The sequence below is a fragment of the Lissotriton vulgaris genome, chromosome 4_1 (assembly GCF_964263255.1).
Source record: "Lissotriton vulgaris chromosome 4_1, aLisVul1.2, whole genome shotgun sequence".
In the NCBI taxonomy this organism is placed as follows: Eukaryota; Metazoa; Chordata; class Amphibia; order Caudata; family Salamandridae; genus Lissotriton; species Lissotriton vulgaris.
In genome coordinates, this window is record NC_141691.1 from 603,022,602 (window position 1) to 603,043,601 (window position 21,000).

Here is a 21,000-nt window from a genome sequence, read left to right on the forward strand (position 1 = left end):
CATGTGGCGACTTTATGGACGTCAGACGTGCATCAGGGTCCAGCCACGAGAGCGCTGATCCGGTGGCTAATTAAAGTGCGAGTGCGAAGGAGGAAAAGGGATGCCCCACTACCTCTGAGCTTTCAACACAGCTCCTCCGGACAGCAGCACAATAAAACGTTACCAACAGTTTAAAAACTTTTAAAATTAGTTTCAATGAATTAGCAGCAGCTTGACAGCAATTAAACAGTGATTGGAATTGATCTGTGCTTCGCCTTACCATATATCGCTTCAGGAAACTATCCAGGTTCTAAAGATATGGGTGATGGTGAATTATTGAAACAAATAAATAATTTGTACTCAAATATGAAATAAGGCTTAAATAATTGTGGAGATCCAGGCATCCTGAGATTTCACAGTGGTGCTGAGCTCAGTGCAACTGTGCTTATAGAACTCCATCCACTCAGGATCCCCCACAGACCCATGCCCTCACCACATCTTCAACAAAGCTAACTCCGTCATCGCACCCCACCTCCGAGATGTCATCAACTGCTCCCTTAACTCCGCCACCTTCGCGGAAAGCTGGAAACACGCCGAACTCAGCGCCCTTCTGAAAAAACCCACAGCTGACCCCACCGAACTCAAAAACTACCGCCCCATCTCGCTCCTTCCATTCCCGGCCAAAGTCATTGAGAAAGCTGTCAACAACCAGCTTGCCGCCTTCCTCGAAACCAACAAATCCCTAGACTCCTCACAGTCTGGCTTCCGAGCCAAACACAGCACTGAGACCGCACTCATCGCAGCAACAGACGACATTCGAACTCTACTGGACAATGGAGACACAGTCGCCCTCATCCTCCTCGACCTCTCCGCAGCCTTCGACACAGTCTGTCATAGCACCCTGTTACAACGCCTCAGAAACATAGGAATCCAAGGAAAAGCACTGGAATGGATCACCTCGTTCCTTGCCGGAAGAACCCAGAGAGTCCGCCTCCCACCATTCAAGTCAGAGGCCACTGAAGTCATCTGCGGCGTGCCACAAGGATCTTCACTCAGCCCCACCCTCTTCAACGTATACATGAGCCCCCTCGCGGCAATCGCACGCCAACACAACCTCAACATCATCTCCTACGCTGATGACACTCAACTGATCCTCTCACTCACCAAAGACCCTAACACCGCCAAAACAAACTTACATAAAGGAATGAGAGAAGTAGCCAAGTGGATGAAGCTCAGCCGTCTGAAACTGAATTCCGACAAAACAGAAGTCCTTATCCTAGGTACCTCCCCCTCCGCCTGGGACGACTCGTGGTGGCCAGAGTCCCTTGGAAAAGCACCCAACCCGACGGACCACGCACGGAACCTGGGCGTCATTCTGGACTCCTCACTCTCGATGACCAGACAGGTCAACGCCGTTTCATCATCTTGCTTCAACATCCTTCGCATGCTCAAAAAAACATTTCGCTGGATCCCCACTGAAACTAGAAAAACGGTCACCCACGCACTGGTTACAAGCCGCTTGGACTACGGAAACACCCTATACGCCGGTACCACCGCAAAACTTCAGAAAAAACTCCAACGCATCCAGAACGCATCAGCCAGACTCATACTAGACATTCCGCGTAAAGACCACATTTCTGGTCACCTGAAAAACCTCCACTGGCTCACCGTCAATAAGAGGCTAACATTCCGCCTCCTAACCCACGCACACAAAGCACTCTACGAACTTGGACCCGAATGCCTCAACACACGACTTTCCTTCTACACCCCCTCCCGCCAGCTACACTCCTCCCACCAAGCCCTTGCTGCTGTACCTCGCATCAACAAAACCACCATGGGAGGAAGATCCTTCTCCTACCTGGCAGCCAAAACCTGGAACTCACTTCTCACTCACCTTCGCCTCACTCAGAACCACCTAGCATTCAGAAAGCAACTTAAAACCTGGATATTCGACAAGTAATTCCCCACCCTTCTCCAAGCGCCTTGAGACCCTCTGGGTAAGTAGCGCGCTATATAAATCATTTGAATTGAATTGAATTGAACTGAGAAGTGCAGTCAACAACATCCTCAGCTTCCCCTGAAGGATTCGGGACACAAATAGCTGTGAGGGCTGGTTAAGAAATGCGTCCTACCTCTTTCACTCATCCCACCATGGTGCCTCCCCATGGCTACACCTATTGGGATACACCTATCTGGATGCACCAATAATGCAGATTATGTGAGATGCTGCGGAGTCTTGTGGAGGGACAGAACAGGCAATTTTTCATTTGGACCACTGACGACCAAGAAAGAAGATCCAGTGGCTTGGCAGTGTGGGCATGGTCTGTTTCACAGCGCAGGCTCAGATCACAGTAAATTGTCCTGTGAAACTGCTGCATGTGCTGATAGCCTCACCAATAGTATTATGCGGCGAGGCCCCTTCAAGGAGTGGCACCTGAGGAAATTCCTCCCATTATCCCCAGTTCATTTCCGACGTTGGTAAGCATGGATGAGGCAGGGATTATTTTACAATATTTGGAGTGAGATGCCTGAATTCCAGGGAAAGTCTCCCGAACCTATAGTGGTAGCATACAAAAACCAAAATATGTTGATGGAAAAGAAAAGTAGGGTTCCCTGCCCAGCCCAGCTGTTTTTGATCTTGTGATAGAGAGGCACCAGTAAAGAAACATTTTAGCTCACACACATGCAAATTTAATATAGGTCAGACAGTTTAACAAAGGGAAAACATAAATGTCGATATAAGAGACATAGCCTCTCCCAAACTAGAGAACCCAATAACTGGGAAATTATACAACCAGTAAGCAGTAGTGCTCTTGAATGCTTCCCAGTTTAAGCTTTGGGACCCACTGATAAAGCATACCATACTAGAAAGGTGAGCGTTCATCATCGAATATGAGTACTTGAATGAATGGTAATTTCATAAGAGGTTTGCTTGTTTCTTGCAGGTGTTTTGCACTTCTTGAATGTTTAGGTCTATTTACTGAAATCATACAACAGCCATTTAAATCCTCTCACTTCCTCTTTAGTGTGTTAGCTACCTATACTCTCTACTTGTCCTATATGAGTGAAAGAATGGTGCAATGTTCCATCTGCTACTGCCACCAGTCATTCACTTATACTTTATGTAAGGGAAGGCTGCGCTGATGCGGTCCATGTTGTATCTTTATTGTGTTGTGAAGTTTGGTATAAAAAGTTCCACTACACACAGAAAAAATCGATCCACATCGTCAGTGGTAATTTTAATTCATGATGTGATTGAAAGTGTTACTGTGAGAAACTGGGTTACTGGTTGATGGGGGGTGGCTAATCAGTCAGCAAGCAAGGTCCTTGTCAGGGTGAATTCACAAGCGAACCAAGAATTAGCCTGGGCTTAACTCTCTGGTAGCTTGACATAAAAGCAGTCAGGCTTACCTTAGATGCATGTGTAAAGTATTTATTCAGCACTTCAAACATTTATTTATTTATTTTTTTTTTGGTGTTCAAACTGCTTTATTGATAAGAGCACATAAGGATACACACCTTGAGGTGCCTACAACCCGGAGGCCGGCAGCAATAGCGGAGCAACAGTACACAGCCTTTTAGCCGGCATCCCGGGGGCCCGGCGGCACATCACAGGTAGAAAGCTTTTCACAACGCCGTCCGGCGGGGCAGGCCAAGCAAGGATGTGCTGCAGTCGAACAGGTTTTGTGTGAGCAAGAAGAGCATCTCACTCCTAATTTTTGTAATGAGTAGAACAAGGAAAAGAAAAAGAGAAAACCCCAACTCCTCAACGAGGTTACGTGTGTGCGGTGGTGCATTACAGTGCGATAACAATGTACGGTAGTGGTGTAGTGTGGTGGTTCTTCTAGGCGCTAGTGCGCGGGGGCGGTGGGTGTCCCGGGTTCGAGGACCTAAGTCATTGGTAGTCCGTGGGGCAACAGTCCAGAGCCGCTAGTGGTATGCAGGACAGCACTCTCCAGATGGAGGGGGGGACATCCTGTGGCTCGTCGGAAGGGGAAGATGGTCGCAGGAAGGGGAGGCGAGGGGGGCAGTACCGTGGAGGCTAGTGCCACACATTCCATGAGGATATTGCAGGGGCATAGGGGTCCCACAGGTGGAGGAAAACAGCATGTGTCGTGTATAGCCAGGTAGCAATAAGGTGATCAAGAGTGCTAATGTGATTGAGAAGCAATGAGCCCATCGCCCGACGTTGTATCATCGTCCGAGCGTTTGAGCAGGTAGTGTATCAGTGGGTCCCAAACATTCCTAGGTCTACTCGTGAGAGGCAATAATTCAGAAAAGGTGTTGTGCTGATCCTGGCAATATGTTAGGTCAGTTAGCCAATCTTTGAACTTGGGCGCTCTGCCTCAGCGGCAGGCGACACGTCGCTTGGCTAGGAGGAATGCTATATCGACGAATTTTCTGCTTTCCTTGGATATGTGCTTTGTGTATCCAAGGATGGCCACCAAAGGGTCCGCGGGAATCTCCTCTTCCACCATCTGCACAACAGCCTCGATGACCTGTCGCCAGTAGTCAGCAACCTGGGGGCAGGACCATGCTAAGTGGAGAAAGTCAGCGTGTTCCGCGCGACATCGTTCACAGCGGTCACTATCGGCCAGCCCGAATCTGTATTTCCGGACCGGTGTGTAGTAGACCCTCTGCAGGTATTTATAATGTATTATTTTCAACCTGCAGCTGGCAGAGATGCGGGAAGTCAATGTACAGCAGTATTGCCATTGGTCGTCCGAGACCTCTGTGTCAAGTTCCGCTGACCAGTGTAGTCTGGCAGCAGAGTCCGGTAGGGGAGCAGCTCCTCGACATTGGCGGTAGAGCCCAGAGACCAAATGGGCCCCATCTTGAGATTCTAGGAGGTGGTGTAGCGGAGGCAAGGTCACAGGTTCAGCAGGGTAATCCGGAAGGATGTCCCGCATCCCTGCGCGCAATCGAATATAGTAAAACAGCTCAAGGGGCGTGTGGGCATGCGATTGGAAGAAAAGATCCGCTGTTTTGAAAAGTCCGTTGTGGAACAGGTCACCCCAAAAGGAGATGTGAAGTTTGCTACAGAGCTGACGAAACCCTATTTCCGATAGCAAGGCAAGTTTTGGGTGATAGGCCAGAGGAAGCTTAGGAGAGTAGGGCAGCGCGCAGAGGAGTCGCCGGGCAATTCGTCGCCACGCGTCCAGGGTGCAGGAGATCGAGGTATTCGCTGTAGAGATGGAATTCTCGGGACAGTGCATCAGACCGTTCAATGGGAGTGGGTGTGCTATCCAATCTTCCACTGCTATGTGAGGCATGAAGGGGGTAGGAGCCATCCAGTGGTAGGCAAAATGCGCTTGTGCGCACAGGTAGTACGCCTCGAAATCAGGGATGTCGAAGCCGCCTTGGTCGTAGGGAAGGGTCAACGTGGACCACTTTAGTCGGGGAGATTTGCCACCCCAAAAGAGTCTGCGCAGCTCGGCGCGGAGTGTCCTGAAGAAGAAAGCCCCTGGGTAATAGGGGATATTTAGGAAAAAGTACAGAAAGCGGGGCAATATCACCATTTTTATGAGGGAGGCTCTGCCAGCCATGGAGAGTGGCATCGTGATCCACCTGTCGACAGAAGCGGCCAGTTTGGTTATGGCCACTCCATAATTGGAGCGAAGTGTCTCATCTTTATCCCGTGCTACGCGGATCCCCAAGTAGCGAAGATCATCTTGGCACCACACCAACGGATAATCTAATGGGAAAACACAGTAAGGGGAAAAAATTGTGATTTGGTCCAGTTAATATGAACACCTGATAGTCCACCGAACAGGACGAATTCGCGGAGTAGGGGGTTAAGGTGTAGCTCCGGGTACTTGACATATAGTGTTATGTCATCCGCATAGAGGGACACATCGATTTGCCGCTGCAAGCATTGAATCGCTCCCTCTCGGTGCAATTGGCGCAGGCGGCACGCTAGTGGTTCGACCGCAATAGCAAACAATAGGGGTGAGAGCGGGCACCCCTGGCGAGTGCCTCTTGTAAGACTGATAGGTGACGATAGCTTCCCATTGATCAGTACTTTCGCCGTGGGGTCCGTGTAGAGGAGGCGTACCCAGGCCAAGAACAGCTTAGGGAACCCCATGCGCCCCAGAACCGAGAAGAGGTAGGGCCACTCGACGGAGTCGAACGCCTTGGTGGCGTCAAGGAACACAGCCGCCACTGGGACATCAGGGTGGACAGAGCGTAGTAGAGAAAACAGGGTGCGTAAATTATGGGAAGTGGATCTGCCTGCCACGAAGCCAGATTGGTCGGGCAGGACGATTCTAGTCATTAGCAGTAAGAGTCTCGTGGCGAGAACCTTAGCAAGGATCTTCACATCACAATTTAGAAGGGAGAGTGGACGGTAAGAGTCACAGGAAGTAGGGGCCTTGCCAGGTTTCAGAAGGGAGGTGATAACCACTTCGCGCATAGATCGAGGTAGCTTACCGTCAGCTAACGATTCAGTGAAGACTTCGTTAAGCACGGGTGCCATAATATCAATATAAGCTTTGTAGAATTCGGCTGGGATGCCATCGAGCCCTGGGGCCTTCCCATTCTGTAGGGACATAATGGCCTCGCGAACTTCCTCGAGTTCAAAAGGCGCCGCCAGGAACTCCCTATCGCCATCACTGATCCAGCATAGCGCCACGTCGTGCATATAGTCAGCGTATGGAGCATCCGCTTCTGCCTTGGAAGTGTATAGTGTAGAGTAGTGCGTCGTGAATGTAGTCAGTATCTCATCCGACTCCCTAGTGACAGTGCCAGTCTCATCAGTAAGCTCTAATATGGTGTTGTGTACTCGTGGCGTGCGCGTGAGTGAGGCTAGCACCTTGCCAGGCCTATCCCCATCACAGTATTTCCGGGCCACCCAGTGTTTGCCCCGGTATTTCGCCTCCCTGGCAGCCTCCTCCTCATACTTGGATAGTGTGTCCCTAAAGGTCACCTGTAGGTGTGGATCATCACTTGCCACCATTCGGAGCTCTAGTGCACGCAACTCACTTTCCAATGTGGTAATGGTACGCAGAATATCCCGTAGGACCCCATGGCTCTTAGAAATGCAGTAGCTCCGAATAGTGACTTTGAAAGCCTCCCATATGTGTTCCACTGACTCTACTGAATCCTTGTTTCTAGGGAAGAAGTCCCTGATCTCCTCACCCAACTCCGTGCGAAAAAGCTCATCAAGGAGCATATCTGGGCTCAGCCTCCACTGCGGTCTTGGACTATCCCACCCAGGAGTACGGAACTGTAGTCTAACAGGGCTGTGATCTGAATAGGTTCTAGGCAGATGGTCGACCTTCAACAGTTCCCCAGTGACGTCCCGGTTTACCAAAAAATAATCCAAGCGCGCCCAGGTCCCGGTGTGATGTGTAAAGTGCGTGCCCTCCCGCCCGTGGGGATGTAGCTGTCGCCAGGCGTCGAATAGTCCACCCTCCTCCATCACTCCCTCCAAAACCTCCCTAGCTCGGGGCTTGTAAGAGTTAACACCGTTTGCCCTATCTAGTGAGGGCACCAGGGCCAGATTAAAATCACCTCCCCAAATGATATGTCTTGCCCCGATGGAAACAATTTTGCCCCACAGTGTGGAAAAAAAAACAGGTGAGTCAATATTCGGTGCATACATTGAGACAAATAGATAGGTGTCATGTCCCACTCTCCCCCACAACAAAACATATCTTCCTTCTTTGTCCGCCACCTCTCCCATGTGAAGGAAAGGTACACCACGGGCGACAAGAATCGCCACACCCCTGGCATAAGACGAATAGGAGGAAAAAGCGCGGGTGCCCGCCCATTTCAGTCCAAACGGGGCGTCCCTGCGCACGGGCAAGTGTGTCTCTTGTAGCAGAGCTACTTGTACATGATGTCTATTCAAGTAGGCGATAACATTCCTACATTTCCGAGCATCGTTCAACCCCCGAACATTCCATGAAAGACATGTTAATCGCGCAGTCGAGTTCACCGCAGCCATGAGCACATCGACAGTAAAGAATAAGGCGCCCAATCGGGCCAAAGCATGGAATCATACCCGCACCAGAAGCGCCAAGCCCCACACCACATCAGTATATGCATACACAGTCCATGCAATAGTAACCTCATGAAGTCCGAACCCCCCCCACCCACCCCAGCATCCCAAACATGCCAGCAGCCATGAAATCCCCAAAAACTTCCCCCCCTCATCCCCCTCCCCCCCAACTTCAGAGTGGCAAATAGCCAAACATACAATAGATCAGCGGGGAATACCCAACTAGGGATCATCTAAAGGTGCGCGCTGCCACTATCCGGCCCATAGCTCCAGTCTGTACCGCCCTTGGTGGAGGCTAGGGCCGAGAAAGCGGTCCTTGGTATACGTTACCACGGGGGGTGCGATGTCCAGTAAGGCCGATCCTCGTGATTCTGCCTATCCACCAAATGGTGAGTCAGCGCCGACCAGTAAATAAGTACATTGTTGTCTTAGGTCGAAGGTCATGAAGGCAATTAATCCTCTTGGCGTTCAGGAGGCAAGTCATCGATCTCTAGGCCGTTCTCAGGTGCCTGGTCGTCTCTGCGTGCTCTCCGGATGGATTTAAAGTAATCCTCGGCTTTCTGCGGGTTGGTGAAGAAGCGTTGTTTGCCCTGGTGAGTAACCCTCAGCTTTGCCGGATACAAAAGTGCATAGTCTATCTGGGCTTCCCGCAGTTTCTTTTTTATTGGAAGGAATTTGCGCCTCTCATCCTGAACCATCGGTGTAAAATCAGGATAGATGGAAAAGGTGATGCCATCATACCTCAGCGATCTCTGTGTCCGGGCTGCTCGAAGGGCCGTGCCGCGGTCTCGGTAATTCAGAAGTCGAGCGATTATGGGTCTCGGTGGCAGGCCAGGCTGGGGCATAGGCGCCAGTCATCGATGAGCCCTCTCCACTATGAACTGGGAGGAGAAGGCGTCCTCCCCGATAGAGCCCTTGAGCAATTTCTCCACATAGAGTTCCATTCTGCCTGTGGCAGTGGATTCCGGCACATTGGTAATGCGAATGTTATTGCGGCGGCTTCGCGCTTCCAAGTCCTCATTCTTTGCCGCAATTATGCGGAGGAGGTTATCCATTCTCGCTAACTGTGTCGCGTGGGTCGCGGCGGCGTCGGTGTTGTCGGAGATTCTTTGTTCCGCAGTTGTAAGGCGTTCCTCATGGCAATCCACTTTATGGACCAAGGCGTCCAGCCGGGCCGTGACTCCATCCACCTTCTCCACCACGGTAGCGAATCCCTGCCGCATTTCCTGTAGTAGGTTTGCAATATCCGCAGCAGGGGCATCAGGCGGGGCAGGCTGCGGGGGTGGCTCACTGGGACCCGGGCGCGTCTGCGTCGATGTGTGGCCCTTGCGAGTGCTATCAAAGCTCAGTTTGGGCTGACGAGCGTCAGGACGCCCCATGGCGGTACCTCCAAGCAGGTGAGGATCCAGATAGGATGGCGAAGGTAGTAGTATCCAAGCGGGCGGTCAGCAACCAGCTGCACACCAGGAGTGTCTCAAGGCTGGAGCTCAGCAGCGACACATAGAGCGTGCAGTGTCACAAGTAGCGCCACGCGGCCAGCAATTGTCCTATGGCAGCAGCCGCCCGCCGCGCTCCCAGCAGCAGCCCTAGGTACCTGTCAGGTAACGTTTGCGTCGAAGCACCAGTCCTTGTGCCAAGCCTCCGGATCAACTTCAGGGGGCGCGTCTCACCAGCCGTTATAAGGTGCAATGCAGCCCACCAGGTAGCCCCTTGGGGGAAGGGCAGTTAGGCCTCTCGACTGCAGTCAACCACGCTGCCAATGTTCAGAGGATCCGTGGCGCCTCTTGGGCAAGGAGCGCCGTCAGTGCGCCGTCAGTGGCGAGGGGACTCCACTTAATCGCAGCAGCTTCGTTTCCTTACCGCTGAATCCGGCGGTCGAGTCCGGCAGGTAGCGTCACACAGCTCCGGGTCCGCAGCGACGCTGGGGACAGGCACGGCCGCCAGCAGGGCAGCAGACGTCTCGGTGGAAGCAGGTCGCGCGCCGTGTCGGCAAAGCTGCGCTTGGGAGGAGACCAAACATAGGATAGTAGGTGCCGCTCACCCTCTCGACCTGCACAGTATCCCGGCTCGGAGGGGTCAGGCAGGAGATCGTGCGGCCTGGTTGCCTCGTGGCGGGCACCGGAGTCGCGTAGCTGCAGTGGCCGGGTTCCTCCCCCAGTGTGCTCCAGGGCAGGTGTCGGGCAATCCTCGGGAGCTCGTATCTCCGGCTCCGAGCCTCGCAGCCGCTCCAAACTTCGACCGAGTGCAGGGAGCACTCTTGTGATGCAGGAACCGGGCTTCTGGGGGTAACACGGTACCCCGTGGCAGCGGATTAGTGTAGGATCAATATCCAAGGAGCGGGAGCTGCAGGTCTAGGCAGCCATTCCGCAAGCGCGCCCTCTAGCGCCCCCAGCACTTCAAACATTTATAAAGTGAAACATAACACGAGAAAGATCCCACACCAATTTAGAATACATTTGTAAAATGTAATAAATTATTTGACACCAAAAATACAATCAGTAGAACAAGAGATATGGAATTGTAAAGATTTAAGTGAAAATAGCTCCAAAAAGGCTATCTGGTCATGCGAAACCGGTTGAACATCACAAGTTCAGCCCGATCAGGATGGAGAGTGGACCGAACACAGGGACCCTCTTAGTCCCACTGAAAGAGTTATCTTCTCAGCCCAGCGCAAAGAGTTCCATTCGAGGTGGAAGAGAATGCGAGGAGCAGGGACAGCCTCACAGATGGCAGTCAAAGTAGCATGAAAAGCAGGCTGAGCGTCGTGGATGGTCATCACTGTAGCACGAAGATCCTGTTGGGGGTCAAGGACAGTCGTTGCTGGAGCTCTGCATTGGAGGGAGCTGAGAGCTGTTGAAGCTCTAGCATGGAGTGCTGATCTCGCACTGCTGGTCGTCATTGGCAGTTGCTGTAGGATGAAGAGCCAGGTTTGCCAGAACTTTGTGTAGGCGGGCAGCAGGATCTTGGTGCAAACAGCCCCGTTCACACTCACAAAGAGCTCAAAACCTTCAGGGGAGCCCAACTGAAGCCACACGAAGGAGCCAAGATCTAAGGGGCACCACTTGGGGTTCAGGAAGTCACTCCAACAGAGGTCAGCATAGCATCTGGAGCTTATTACGTCCCTATAGCTCAGAAAAGGCGGTCAGCTGCCTGACTCTTTGAGTCACTTCAGCTTGGGTTGAACGGTGCAAGTGTTGTTTTCCTTCTCACCAAGCAGGGCAGCTGACAGCAGAGTGGAAGATCTTCTGGCAGCAAAACAGCGCAGCAGTCCTTCTTCTCCACAGGTCCTGGGGTGTACTGAAGAGTTGGGGTCTGAGGTTCAATATGCATACCAGGTGCCACTTAAAGTAGGCAAAGTTTCTAAAGGCTTCAACACTCCTCCCCCCGAGGTGTTAGGCATCCCCTTCCTCCCTGCCCCGGCCCCAGCTTGTCTGGAGACACCAAAGACTAATGACAAACCCTTTGTAAGAGTGCTCAGGCAGAGCCTTTGAAATCTACAAGTGTGGTAGGTGACAGCTCCTCCATCTCCTTTTATTCTATTATTATTTTATTCAATTTCCAATACAATGAATAACAAGCCCATTTTACACATTTTCTGGTGTTATTCTCTTATTCCACAAATAAGTAATACTGTATAACACAGTGTTCCATTCCTCCCCACTACCTCCTTTCACCCTCCAAAAACGAGTCTTCCTTTATAGCGTATAGATGGCCTTAATTAGTAACAAATATAAAGAAGGCTCTGGACTACCAAAGTCTGAACACGGTGCACAGCTTGAAGGACAACTATCTGTTGTCTCCCCATTTATCTGCAAAATTATTTTAAAACAGTAAACCAAATTGATTCGACTATTCGTTCAAAACTCTGTTCATTGTTTATTTTTTTTATTTTTTTTTAAGACCTTTATTACACCATTCTGCAAGAACACAGATTCTGGCCTACAACCCGGTGGGCTGGCCGCAAATATTGAAACATACGTTCATCCAGTTTTCATAACACAGCCATGATGCCGACAGCCAAAGGCCCGGCGGCGCAACAAACGCTGAAAAAACAGAATCGAACTTGCAGTATCGATGACAGATCTCCTTGTAGCCTTAAATTTCCATAGATCGTAGTCAAACTTATTAACTAAACAAAACCCCCCCAATATTCTTCCCGGATCCTATTTGGACAGCTACTCGAGTGATGAGAGACTGAACAAGTGAGACGAGCGGTGATCACAGCATTTTGGGGCAGAAAGGAAATGTAAACGTTCTCTTTGAGAAGGGGTGACAATAATAGCAGCAAGTAGCAAACTGCAGCCCCTCAGAACATATTGCTACAATTAGAAGAGGGCAACTTGCAGTCATATAATTACTGCAAAACGTGACATTTCTCTTGACATCTGCTGCAGTGCAGAAATGCCTTGCAGAACACATTTGCTGCTTTACCTATTTTAAAGTGACATTGGGAAATTTAAAAATATCATACTGATGTCTTAGGTGAGTCAGGCACTGATCTCTATTACACGCACAAAAGGTACAGTCGTGCCAGCTCCCAACAGGCTTATGTGAGGATACATACTTTAAAATAACCCACCACAGTTCTTCACTAATTATCTCAATATTATCATGCAGTAAATTATTCTCTCTTTTGTGAGAGCTGGGAAATTAAACAGAGCTGTTAAATGTATAAGAAAGTAACATATTCCACCACAAATTCCCCTTCACCCTGAACCCTCTTTTCAAAATAGTATCTTTTCAGTACTGTACTGACTTTCAGAAGGTAACTCAAATCTATTTTCTTAAGAAAATGGCAAACTCATTCAGCCCTCTTGATTATTCTTCAGTAAGATTTGGCAGTTTCTTGAGAACTTCCTGGCCCTCCACATCTAAACAGTGTTGGAGAAGAGCCAACTTCCCCCCTACTCCCAAATTAGCTCACCAACCTTGGAGCAGGTCAGAAATACATTTTCCATATACTCCACTTTAATGTTTTCTTCCAGGATCATAGAATACGTAGGTCAACTAAGAAGGACTCAATCACACTGGAGCGGTGTTTTCTCAAAAACCATAAAAAGTATAGGCTAAACGATAATATATGATAGAGAGTTATAATGACTAAGTCCTAAAACAGATGATGTTACTTGTTAATTATTAAATCATTGGACTAGCCTCCCAAGTTTTTGATGTGTGTGCAGAGAGTAAGTGGATGTGCGCATCAACAAAAATCATTTACTTCAAGTCAGTGATTGTGGGCATCACTGATAAAGGTTTTACTGAATCTTCCATTTGTGACACCACTAGGGAAAGTATGTTTTAAACCAATGAAAACAGCTGACTTGATGGGCAACAATACTGGGCAATGATAACAAGATGCGCAAGACACTGACTTGAACCTTTTCAGCTGTTCAATCGATGATAACCCGCAGAAAAATGCTGCTTCCAGGTAGCTCTTGCTATGCGTTCCAAAAAGCTTAGATGGCAGCCAGTTTTTGGTATGCATTACAATAACCTGAGATGGCAGCCATACAGATGACACTCCAAATACAGCATCATCTTCACACACTCTTTCCTCGTTTTCCATGTTCCTGCTTGCTGTTATCCTAGATGGGAATGGAATTCTCTACCATGGAAATTCCCCAAATGACCAGCCCACCAACCTCAGCAATGCTACTGTTTGCATTGCAACTCACTGCTTCAGATATGGAAACCACCAAGTACCTGTGAGACTCATTATATCACAAGAGGAACGCTCTGCATGTACTGGTCACTTTCACAACCTCAAATGACAGTCTCAGAAAGCCACAACTCAGTGACGGAAGACACAGCCAGTCAAATGCATGCAGTGGAGATACACAAGTGATGTTTAGGTAGCAGGATATTTGATAGTGTAATAAAGAACTCAAATGCGGGATGGAGAAGCGAGAGCTTTAGTGAACAAAACCTATCCACCATCAAGTCCACTGACTGGAATTTAGGTATGAGTACAAATGCATATATTCCAGTATAGAGCACATGCTTAAGAAAGATGTAATGAGGAGGATGGGGGAGAGCAAGATACCACACACAGATAAGAAAAAAAGAAAAGACTTGAAAAAATATAGAAACAAGAAAATGCAAAAAGGGTCAGAAGTTACAGTATAGCCTGAAAAATGTAACATGAGTATAATGGTAGTCTACCAGAATACTTTGTTTTAAATATCGTCCTGTAAAAATATTGTAGCCAGAATATGGACTACAACAATATTGTGAAGGAACGTTTATATAGGTAAGTGTAGACGTGCTACAAATAACTCTACATATTTTTACCTTAATGATATATAAATTGTAGGAAATCTGCCTTTTCAGAATGGTCAAACCAAATGTTATTGTCTTGTGCTAGGCCATATTTAATTGATGACTTTTAGAAAGCGCACACTGGAGAATTGTTGTCCAGTGCCTAGTGTATGTGTTCTGACCTCTAAAACATGGATAAATTGGCTAATTGCTAACTGGCACATTTAACTTTTAACATAACATGTGCATTTGTAAAGCGCACGTTTCCCCCCCCCCCCCCCCCCCAAAGGGGCATCTTGGCTCTGAATAGCAATGTTTATTGTTACCACTTCAAAGGTAGGGGGCATGGTTTTCAAAAGCAGGATAAGTAGAAAATTAATGTTACCATTTCCCTACAGTGACAAGACCCTAAAACCTCTTTTTACAGGGTCGCTGGCATGCCTGTCTGATGTAGGAAACCAGAGTACAGATTAAAATACTGCTACGGTATCCTGGAAATGGGACCAGCTAAAAAAATATTTAAACTGCTATTTTGTATAGCTATTAAAAATCCAATTCAATTGCAATCATGTATTTAATAAATAGTATGGAAAAGTAACTTTAAGAAATATACCCGTTCCCTTCTTGAAGTTCCTGGAGGATAAAGTGCATTAGCTCCCCAGCAACAGCCCAACCAATGATTAGTCTTGAATAGGTGTGAAAGAGGTGTGAAATGCCTGCTGAGAGCGAGCAATAGACTGACCTGAATTGGCAAAAATGACTCCTCTGAACTCTTCAGAATATTCAGAGTGGGGGCTGTGGGCATTCTGTGACACCACACTGTCCAATCCTGCTTGACATGTCTGTTGAACCGCATGTAACACTTGGAGTATACTTGAAAGGGAGAGAATATACAATTATTTTGGATTCCCTGCTAGGTTGCTGAAAGACCCTGCTTTTATCTTTCCAGATGTCTGCCTCTGGGTTTGTTGTGGGTACAGTGTCTGTCTGGAATTTAGTGTTAAATGTTGGAGGATATTAGAATTACCATAATACACTCCCTAAACACAGCCCCAGTCTTCTAAGACCTACATTTTGTGTGATTGAAGACTTTCCCCATCTTGAAAATGCCCTGACATGCCATTTTTGGGCCTGTTTGCAGTAAGGCAAATAGGAAATACTGTATGTAAATGTAAATGTACATGTATTTATATAGCGCAAATCGGCCATTGTGGAGATTAAGCAAGCTATTGCCCAGAGTCGCAGAGTGTGAACCCGTGAATCGGGTAGGCACCGGAGCGAGAATTGTCAAGTCCGTGGACATTTTTTAGGACTCAAGACCATGCCGAGCCGGGAATTGAACCCTGGTCCCGGGCTGACCTCTGCTTCCAGGTCTGCCTCCTCTAACCAGTGAGCCACACTTCTCCACTGGAAACAAGTAGGCAGGGTTGGCCCTAGGAACCTTTGCCTCATTGGTTAGGGAGTGCCCAAGAGTTACTCCCTCCCACCAGCTGGAATCAGGCATAAATGTGGCACCTCCAGGTACCCACTTCAGAACATTTTCGGGACCTGTGGAAAATTAGAAAAGGTGTAAACCATCTGTCTGTGACCACAGAGGAGATCTAAAGGACTGGATCTGCTCTCTTTTGTACCCTGGACAAAGAAGTGGACTCTAGTTGGCTGACCTTCTGTGAGTAATTTTGTTTATTACATGTTATTCTGTTTTCTAATTCAGTTCGGGATTTTCATTGATTTGTATTTTGACTTTACACAGGTTTTAATACTGCATGAATAGTTTAAACATTGTCCTAAATTAAGCCTTTCTGCTCTGTGCCATATCTACCAGGGAGTTGAGCACAGTTTAATTTAGTGACTTTAAGTATTCACCCTGACAAAGGTTGGGATTATAGTAGATTGAGTAGAATTGCTAAATAAGGTCCAGCCTCTATAAGTGACCTGTTCATAGAATATGGCTTTGGGCACACCAGGTGCCCCTCACTTATACTCTTTGAAGGGGTGTGGTTTATCCAGTGGCTAGCTCACTAAATCCTGGACTTGTTTTGTGTAGTAGCAATTGTTTCTTAAACTGTGCCTTGGCATAGGCAGAAACATAAAGTGACAATATATTGCAATCTTACAATTTGAAAATTACTTACTTTTTTCATATGGGAAGTCCATGTAATGAATGTCAAAATTGGCAAATTTCTGAGAAACTGCTATTTTTTCCATTACTCGGGAGAGTTGCAATGCCCTCTGTTTATAAAGAAAGGAACATATATTAGAGAGAATTTATGTCTGCATGATTTGCCACAAGCTTTTCTAAAATGTGGCAAATCTCAACACAACCCACTCAAGCCATACTTCAAAATGTGCAATGCACTAACTGTATCATAATTTTAGCAAATATTTCTATTCATGAAACATTTTTTCTGATGATAAATCTACTGATCGTCTGTGCTTTATGGACTTTGTGAAGGCATTTTTCTTGTGCATTGCAGGCCTACCTTAATTCCCAAGTAGGAATCCAACTCTTCTTGGGAGAGAGAGAGTGCACTAGCTAGGATTTGTACCCCATGACCATCAAACACTTATTTTCCCAAGTAGCAGCACTTCACACAGAGCACTGTTTCTAATCATATTAGTTATAATCTTCTTGATGCTATCTTTTCTGATAATCTAAACAAGTGCCCATGGAGGATGGGGGACGATATTGTCCTCAAGAGCATAAGAGGCAACGTGTCTCCACAGAGATTAGATAGGCATCATATAAATCGGGAAAGTCAATTAAATAAGTCTAGAGACTAAAGCAGGCTCAAAATCAATAACAGTTAAAAACCATGAAGATGTATCAAAAAATTAAAGTACAGTACAGAAAGCAAAAACATTAGTTTGTCAAAACGCATGGTGACTCAATAAAGAGAATTAGCATAGGTTTCAATCAATGACATAAAGCCAAGTTATAGAGAAAAATATGCAAGAGACAGACTAACGTTGGTCTGCTCTCTAAAGACAGGACAAACCAGTTGTGGCTCACCTCCCATTTGGAGACTTCTATAGAAAAATACACAGATACACAGTGAAAATGGCAATGTCAGCATAAGGTGATCAAATTCTCATACAGATTGAAAAATCTGAACACAAAGGGTCTTTGTGTTCAGGGCTTGGGTGGCGGTCCATCCTACAGCTCAGGCTGCGGTCCAACTGCTGCATAAAGATGGGGGGCTTCATTTATGAAAAGTGACGCATCGCTGCTTGAAAATAGCGATGCATCACTTTTCGTTGCGCTCTCCTTGCGACACCAATGATGCGTCATGTTTACAGTATGACGCATCATGGCGCAAGGAGTTACAGATACGTCGGCATTTCTAACGTATCTGTAGGCGCAAACTCCAACAATGGGCCATTACACATGGGCAAGTCCCATGTTCAATGTGCCTGCGGCAGTCTTTAGCCTGCCATGAGGCAGACATAAGATATTGACGAATTTGAGTCCTAGAAGTGGCGCAGTGAAATCTCATAGATTTCACTGCGTCACTTCTACGACCCTTTCTGGTGTCGGAACGCCGCCCCCCCCCCCCCTGCATACATTATACCTGGCGCCGGTATAATGTGGTGCACAGGTTTACAAAGTGACGCATCTCCCTAGATACGACTCTTTGCAAATATGACCCAACATGGCGAATTTGTTACACCACTAGTGCGTCACAAAAAGTGACTCTACAGCGGTGTAAAAGTGACGCAAGGCCTTATAAATAAGGCCCGCGGTCGGAGGGACCGACCGATGTCTCCGACAATGAGGTCGGTGTCGAGGATTACGAGGGATTACGATGACCCTCTTCCCCCTGCCTTTACACGGTTGTCCGACCTCCATGTGAAGGCAGATGGAATGGGACTTTGGAGACCCCTAGCAGGGTCCCCGTCCCCTGTGGGCCTCCACTATGGGCCATGGGGGGGCTCATGTGGTGCCCTCCCAAACATCTATGCACCGTGTGCCAGGCACCACATGGTGCCTGGCACACGGATGTTTGTGAACAGCCCTTTTCCCCTCTTTTTTGTGCTGTAGCCCTTTTCTAGGGCCACAGCACATGTCACAATGAAAAAGAGCAGTTTTCCAACTGCCTGCATGGCAGTCGCATTGTAATTGGGTAAGTGGAACTGCTGATATATAGTCGGTTGGACACCTGCCGAGGCTCGTCCGGCTGCCATCGTAATGAGGCCCAAAATGTAATGCAGCATAATTCAACAGTGGCCCCTAAATGAATATTAATACAACCCCTTTTGACATAATGTTATTGGATATGACAGTAGAAATCTAGGGGCATATTACCAAGCAATAGCAATAATTATCGCTATTGCTTGGTTAGAGACAAAAAATTACCGCGGAGCTGCGGCGATTGTTATCGCAAATAAGCCTTGGTATTACCAAGGTTTATCGCAAATGCGATAAAAATCGGCCGCAATGCATGAATATCGCTGAAAAGTCCGCGATATTCATGCATTACCGAGCTAATGCTCTTAGCCATGTTATCCACCTCCCATTGGATAACATGGCTAAGAACTGCTCAGGGCAGGTGTTAGCTTTTGGAGATATTCGCGCTTAGCGCCAATATCTCCAAAAGTTGGTAATAGGAGATAGCGATGTTAGCGACTGTTTCCAGTCGCTAACCTCTTGGCACGCCCACTTTGCATGTCATTAGTGATAAATATCACTGACATGCAAAGCGGGGCCCAAGACGGTCGCTATCTCCTACTAGCTGTCGCTAACTGGTGTTAGCGACAGCTAGGTAATAGGGAGATAATATTATCTCCGCTTTCTTGGCTTTTAAAGCCAAAAAAGCAGAGATAAACCCCCTTGATAATATTCCCCCTACTTACATACAACCAATATTAGTCTCATTTTATGAATGGGCCTGGAGTGGCACAGGTAAGAAGAAGCTTGAATTATAGCAAAGAAAAGAAACTTCCACTAGAGTTTTTCGAGAACAGTATTGTCATACAATACAGAGCATTTCAAAGTGCATTTTTGCTATGTGTGTTGAGAGGAGAAATGAAAAACACAGACGCAGCATGGCTGCGTTTAATATTCAAGATAGAAATTAGGCCTAGTTCAGGCCTACTTTAGTAAATCACATGAAAATGCAATTTTGTAGTGGTGTCGTTTTTGGTACAAAATGTCCATAATGTTAAAAACACATTATTTATAAATCAAAACATCTTTATCATTCTAAAGGTGGGTCATTATTGGCAGGCCAGAGGATATTATAGGAAAGCCGAAAGGCCAAGAGCAGTGTGATTAGCAAGAGTTCTGTCTGAGTGGAGCAAAAAGCTAGTGCAAATGTGTGATAATCTAGTACATGGTGTTAAGGTGAAACCTGCATAAAATTAGCACAAGAAACTCAAAAGATGTTATCTCGTTCTGTGATTATGGACTACACTCGATAGGAAGCACCATCTCCACCAAGACATAATCTATCCCAACGGGAATAAAGCATTTACCACGATGGCCAAACCACGTGCTTCAGTTAAAACGTGGCTGTTACAACTAATGCATCTTTACCACGCATTCCTTTACCAACCATGTCACTACAATGACGTGCCTTAGGGAACGCACCATAGGACTTTAAATTCCAACGCTTTCCCTACTTTTGCACAGACTGGAGTTGGAAAAGTAAATAATACTGCTCCAAAGTCCAGTGCTGTCCCTAAGGCATGTCGTTTTAACGATATGCGTGGTAAATGAATACGCTGTAAAGCAGCATTTGTTGTAAAGACTGCGAAGTAATGGCATGCTTCACAAAGGCATGCGTTGTTCCGACATACAACCATCCCAACACCCTGCCATTTTTTTTTAGATTTACAGCCTGTAATGGTGCTTATTACTTACAGGGGTATCCGAGCGTTAGTAGGAGAATGGTTGTGCACTGGCTCTATTATACTGGTCATCAAGTTCTGCCTGTCAGCTTTTCAGGATTGCATGACGCTTACTGAAGTTGGCAAGCAATTGGCACTCACCACATGTTATGTTATAAAATGTATACAGCGCACGAAAACCAAGCGGTGACTTGGTGTTAACAGGCTAGAAGCGAGCTGGAGCACTATTAATTGAACAACCAGGTCTTAATGGCTTTCCTGAAAGATGTCAAAGAAAGTAGACTTCTGATGGTGATAAGGAGGTGTTCCAGAGATTTGTAGCACCCACTGTTAAGCTTCTGCTGCCCCAATTAGATTTGAAAAATATCTGAGAGAGTATCAGTTTCGCCCCTTCCGACTGAAGGCATCTGTTTGGAGATTACCAGTGCAGTGACCGCCTCACAAACTGAGGACCGGTACCATGTAGTGTCTTATATGTAATACACAAGGCCTTGGACCTAATCCGACTTGACTTGTAACCAATGCAAACTCGGAAGGTGCTCTCTCACTGATTGAAATTAGGGAATCCCCAGGAGGAGCCTTGCAGCCGCGTTCTGGATCGTCTGAAGCTTATGTAGCTGCTTCTCGGGTATACAGAGATAAAGCCTGTTGCAATAATCCAGTTTAGAAAGGACTAAAGATGTAACTACTGTTTCCTGCTTTCTGCTGGGATCAAAGGTAAGATTTTCCTAATCGCTTTGAGTAGAAAAAAACTGGATGAAAAAACTACCTCTACTTGAGCTTCGAAGTTCAGTCTCTCATCTAATACCACTCCCAGATTTTTAGCTTTAGGGACCGGGATAGGTACTGCTCCCAGGTCGTCTAGCCACCAGATCTTAGACCAGCTGGGGGAGTAGTTATAGAACAGGATT

At 47.3% G+C, this 21,000-nt stretch overlaps 1 protein-coding gene across 2 annotated transcripts in view; it reads right to left on the minus strand.

Moving 5' to 3' along the window:
- AOAH (acyloxyacyl hydrolase) overlaps nucleotides 1-21,000 on the minus strand; it is a 973,359-nt gene that overhangs the window by 77,627 nt on the left and 874,732 nt on the right. For both annotated transcript variants that reach the window (XM_086964832.1, XM_086964831.1), the window contains exon 19: nucleotides 16,375-16,471. In XM_086964832.1, the coding sequence (XP_086820958.1) occupies nucleotides 16,375-16,471 (97 nt within the window). The remainder of the gene's footprint in view (nucleotides 1-16,374; nucleotides 16,472-21,000) is intronic.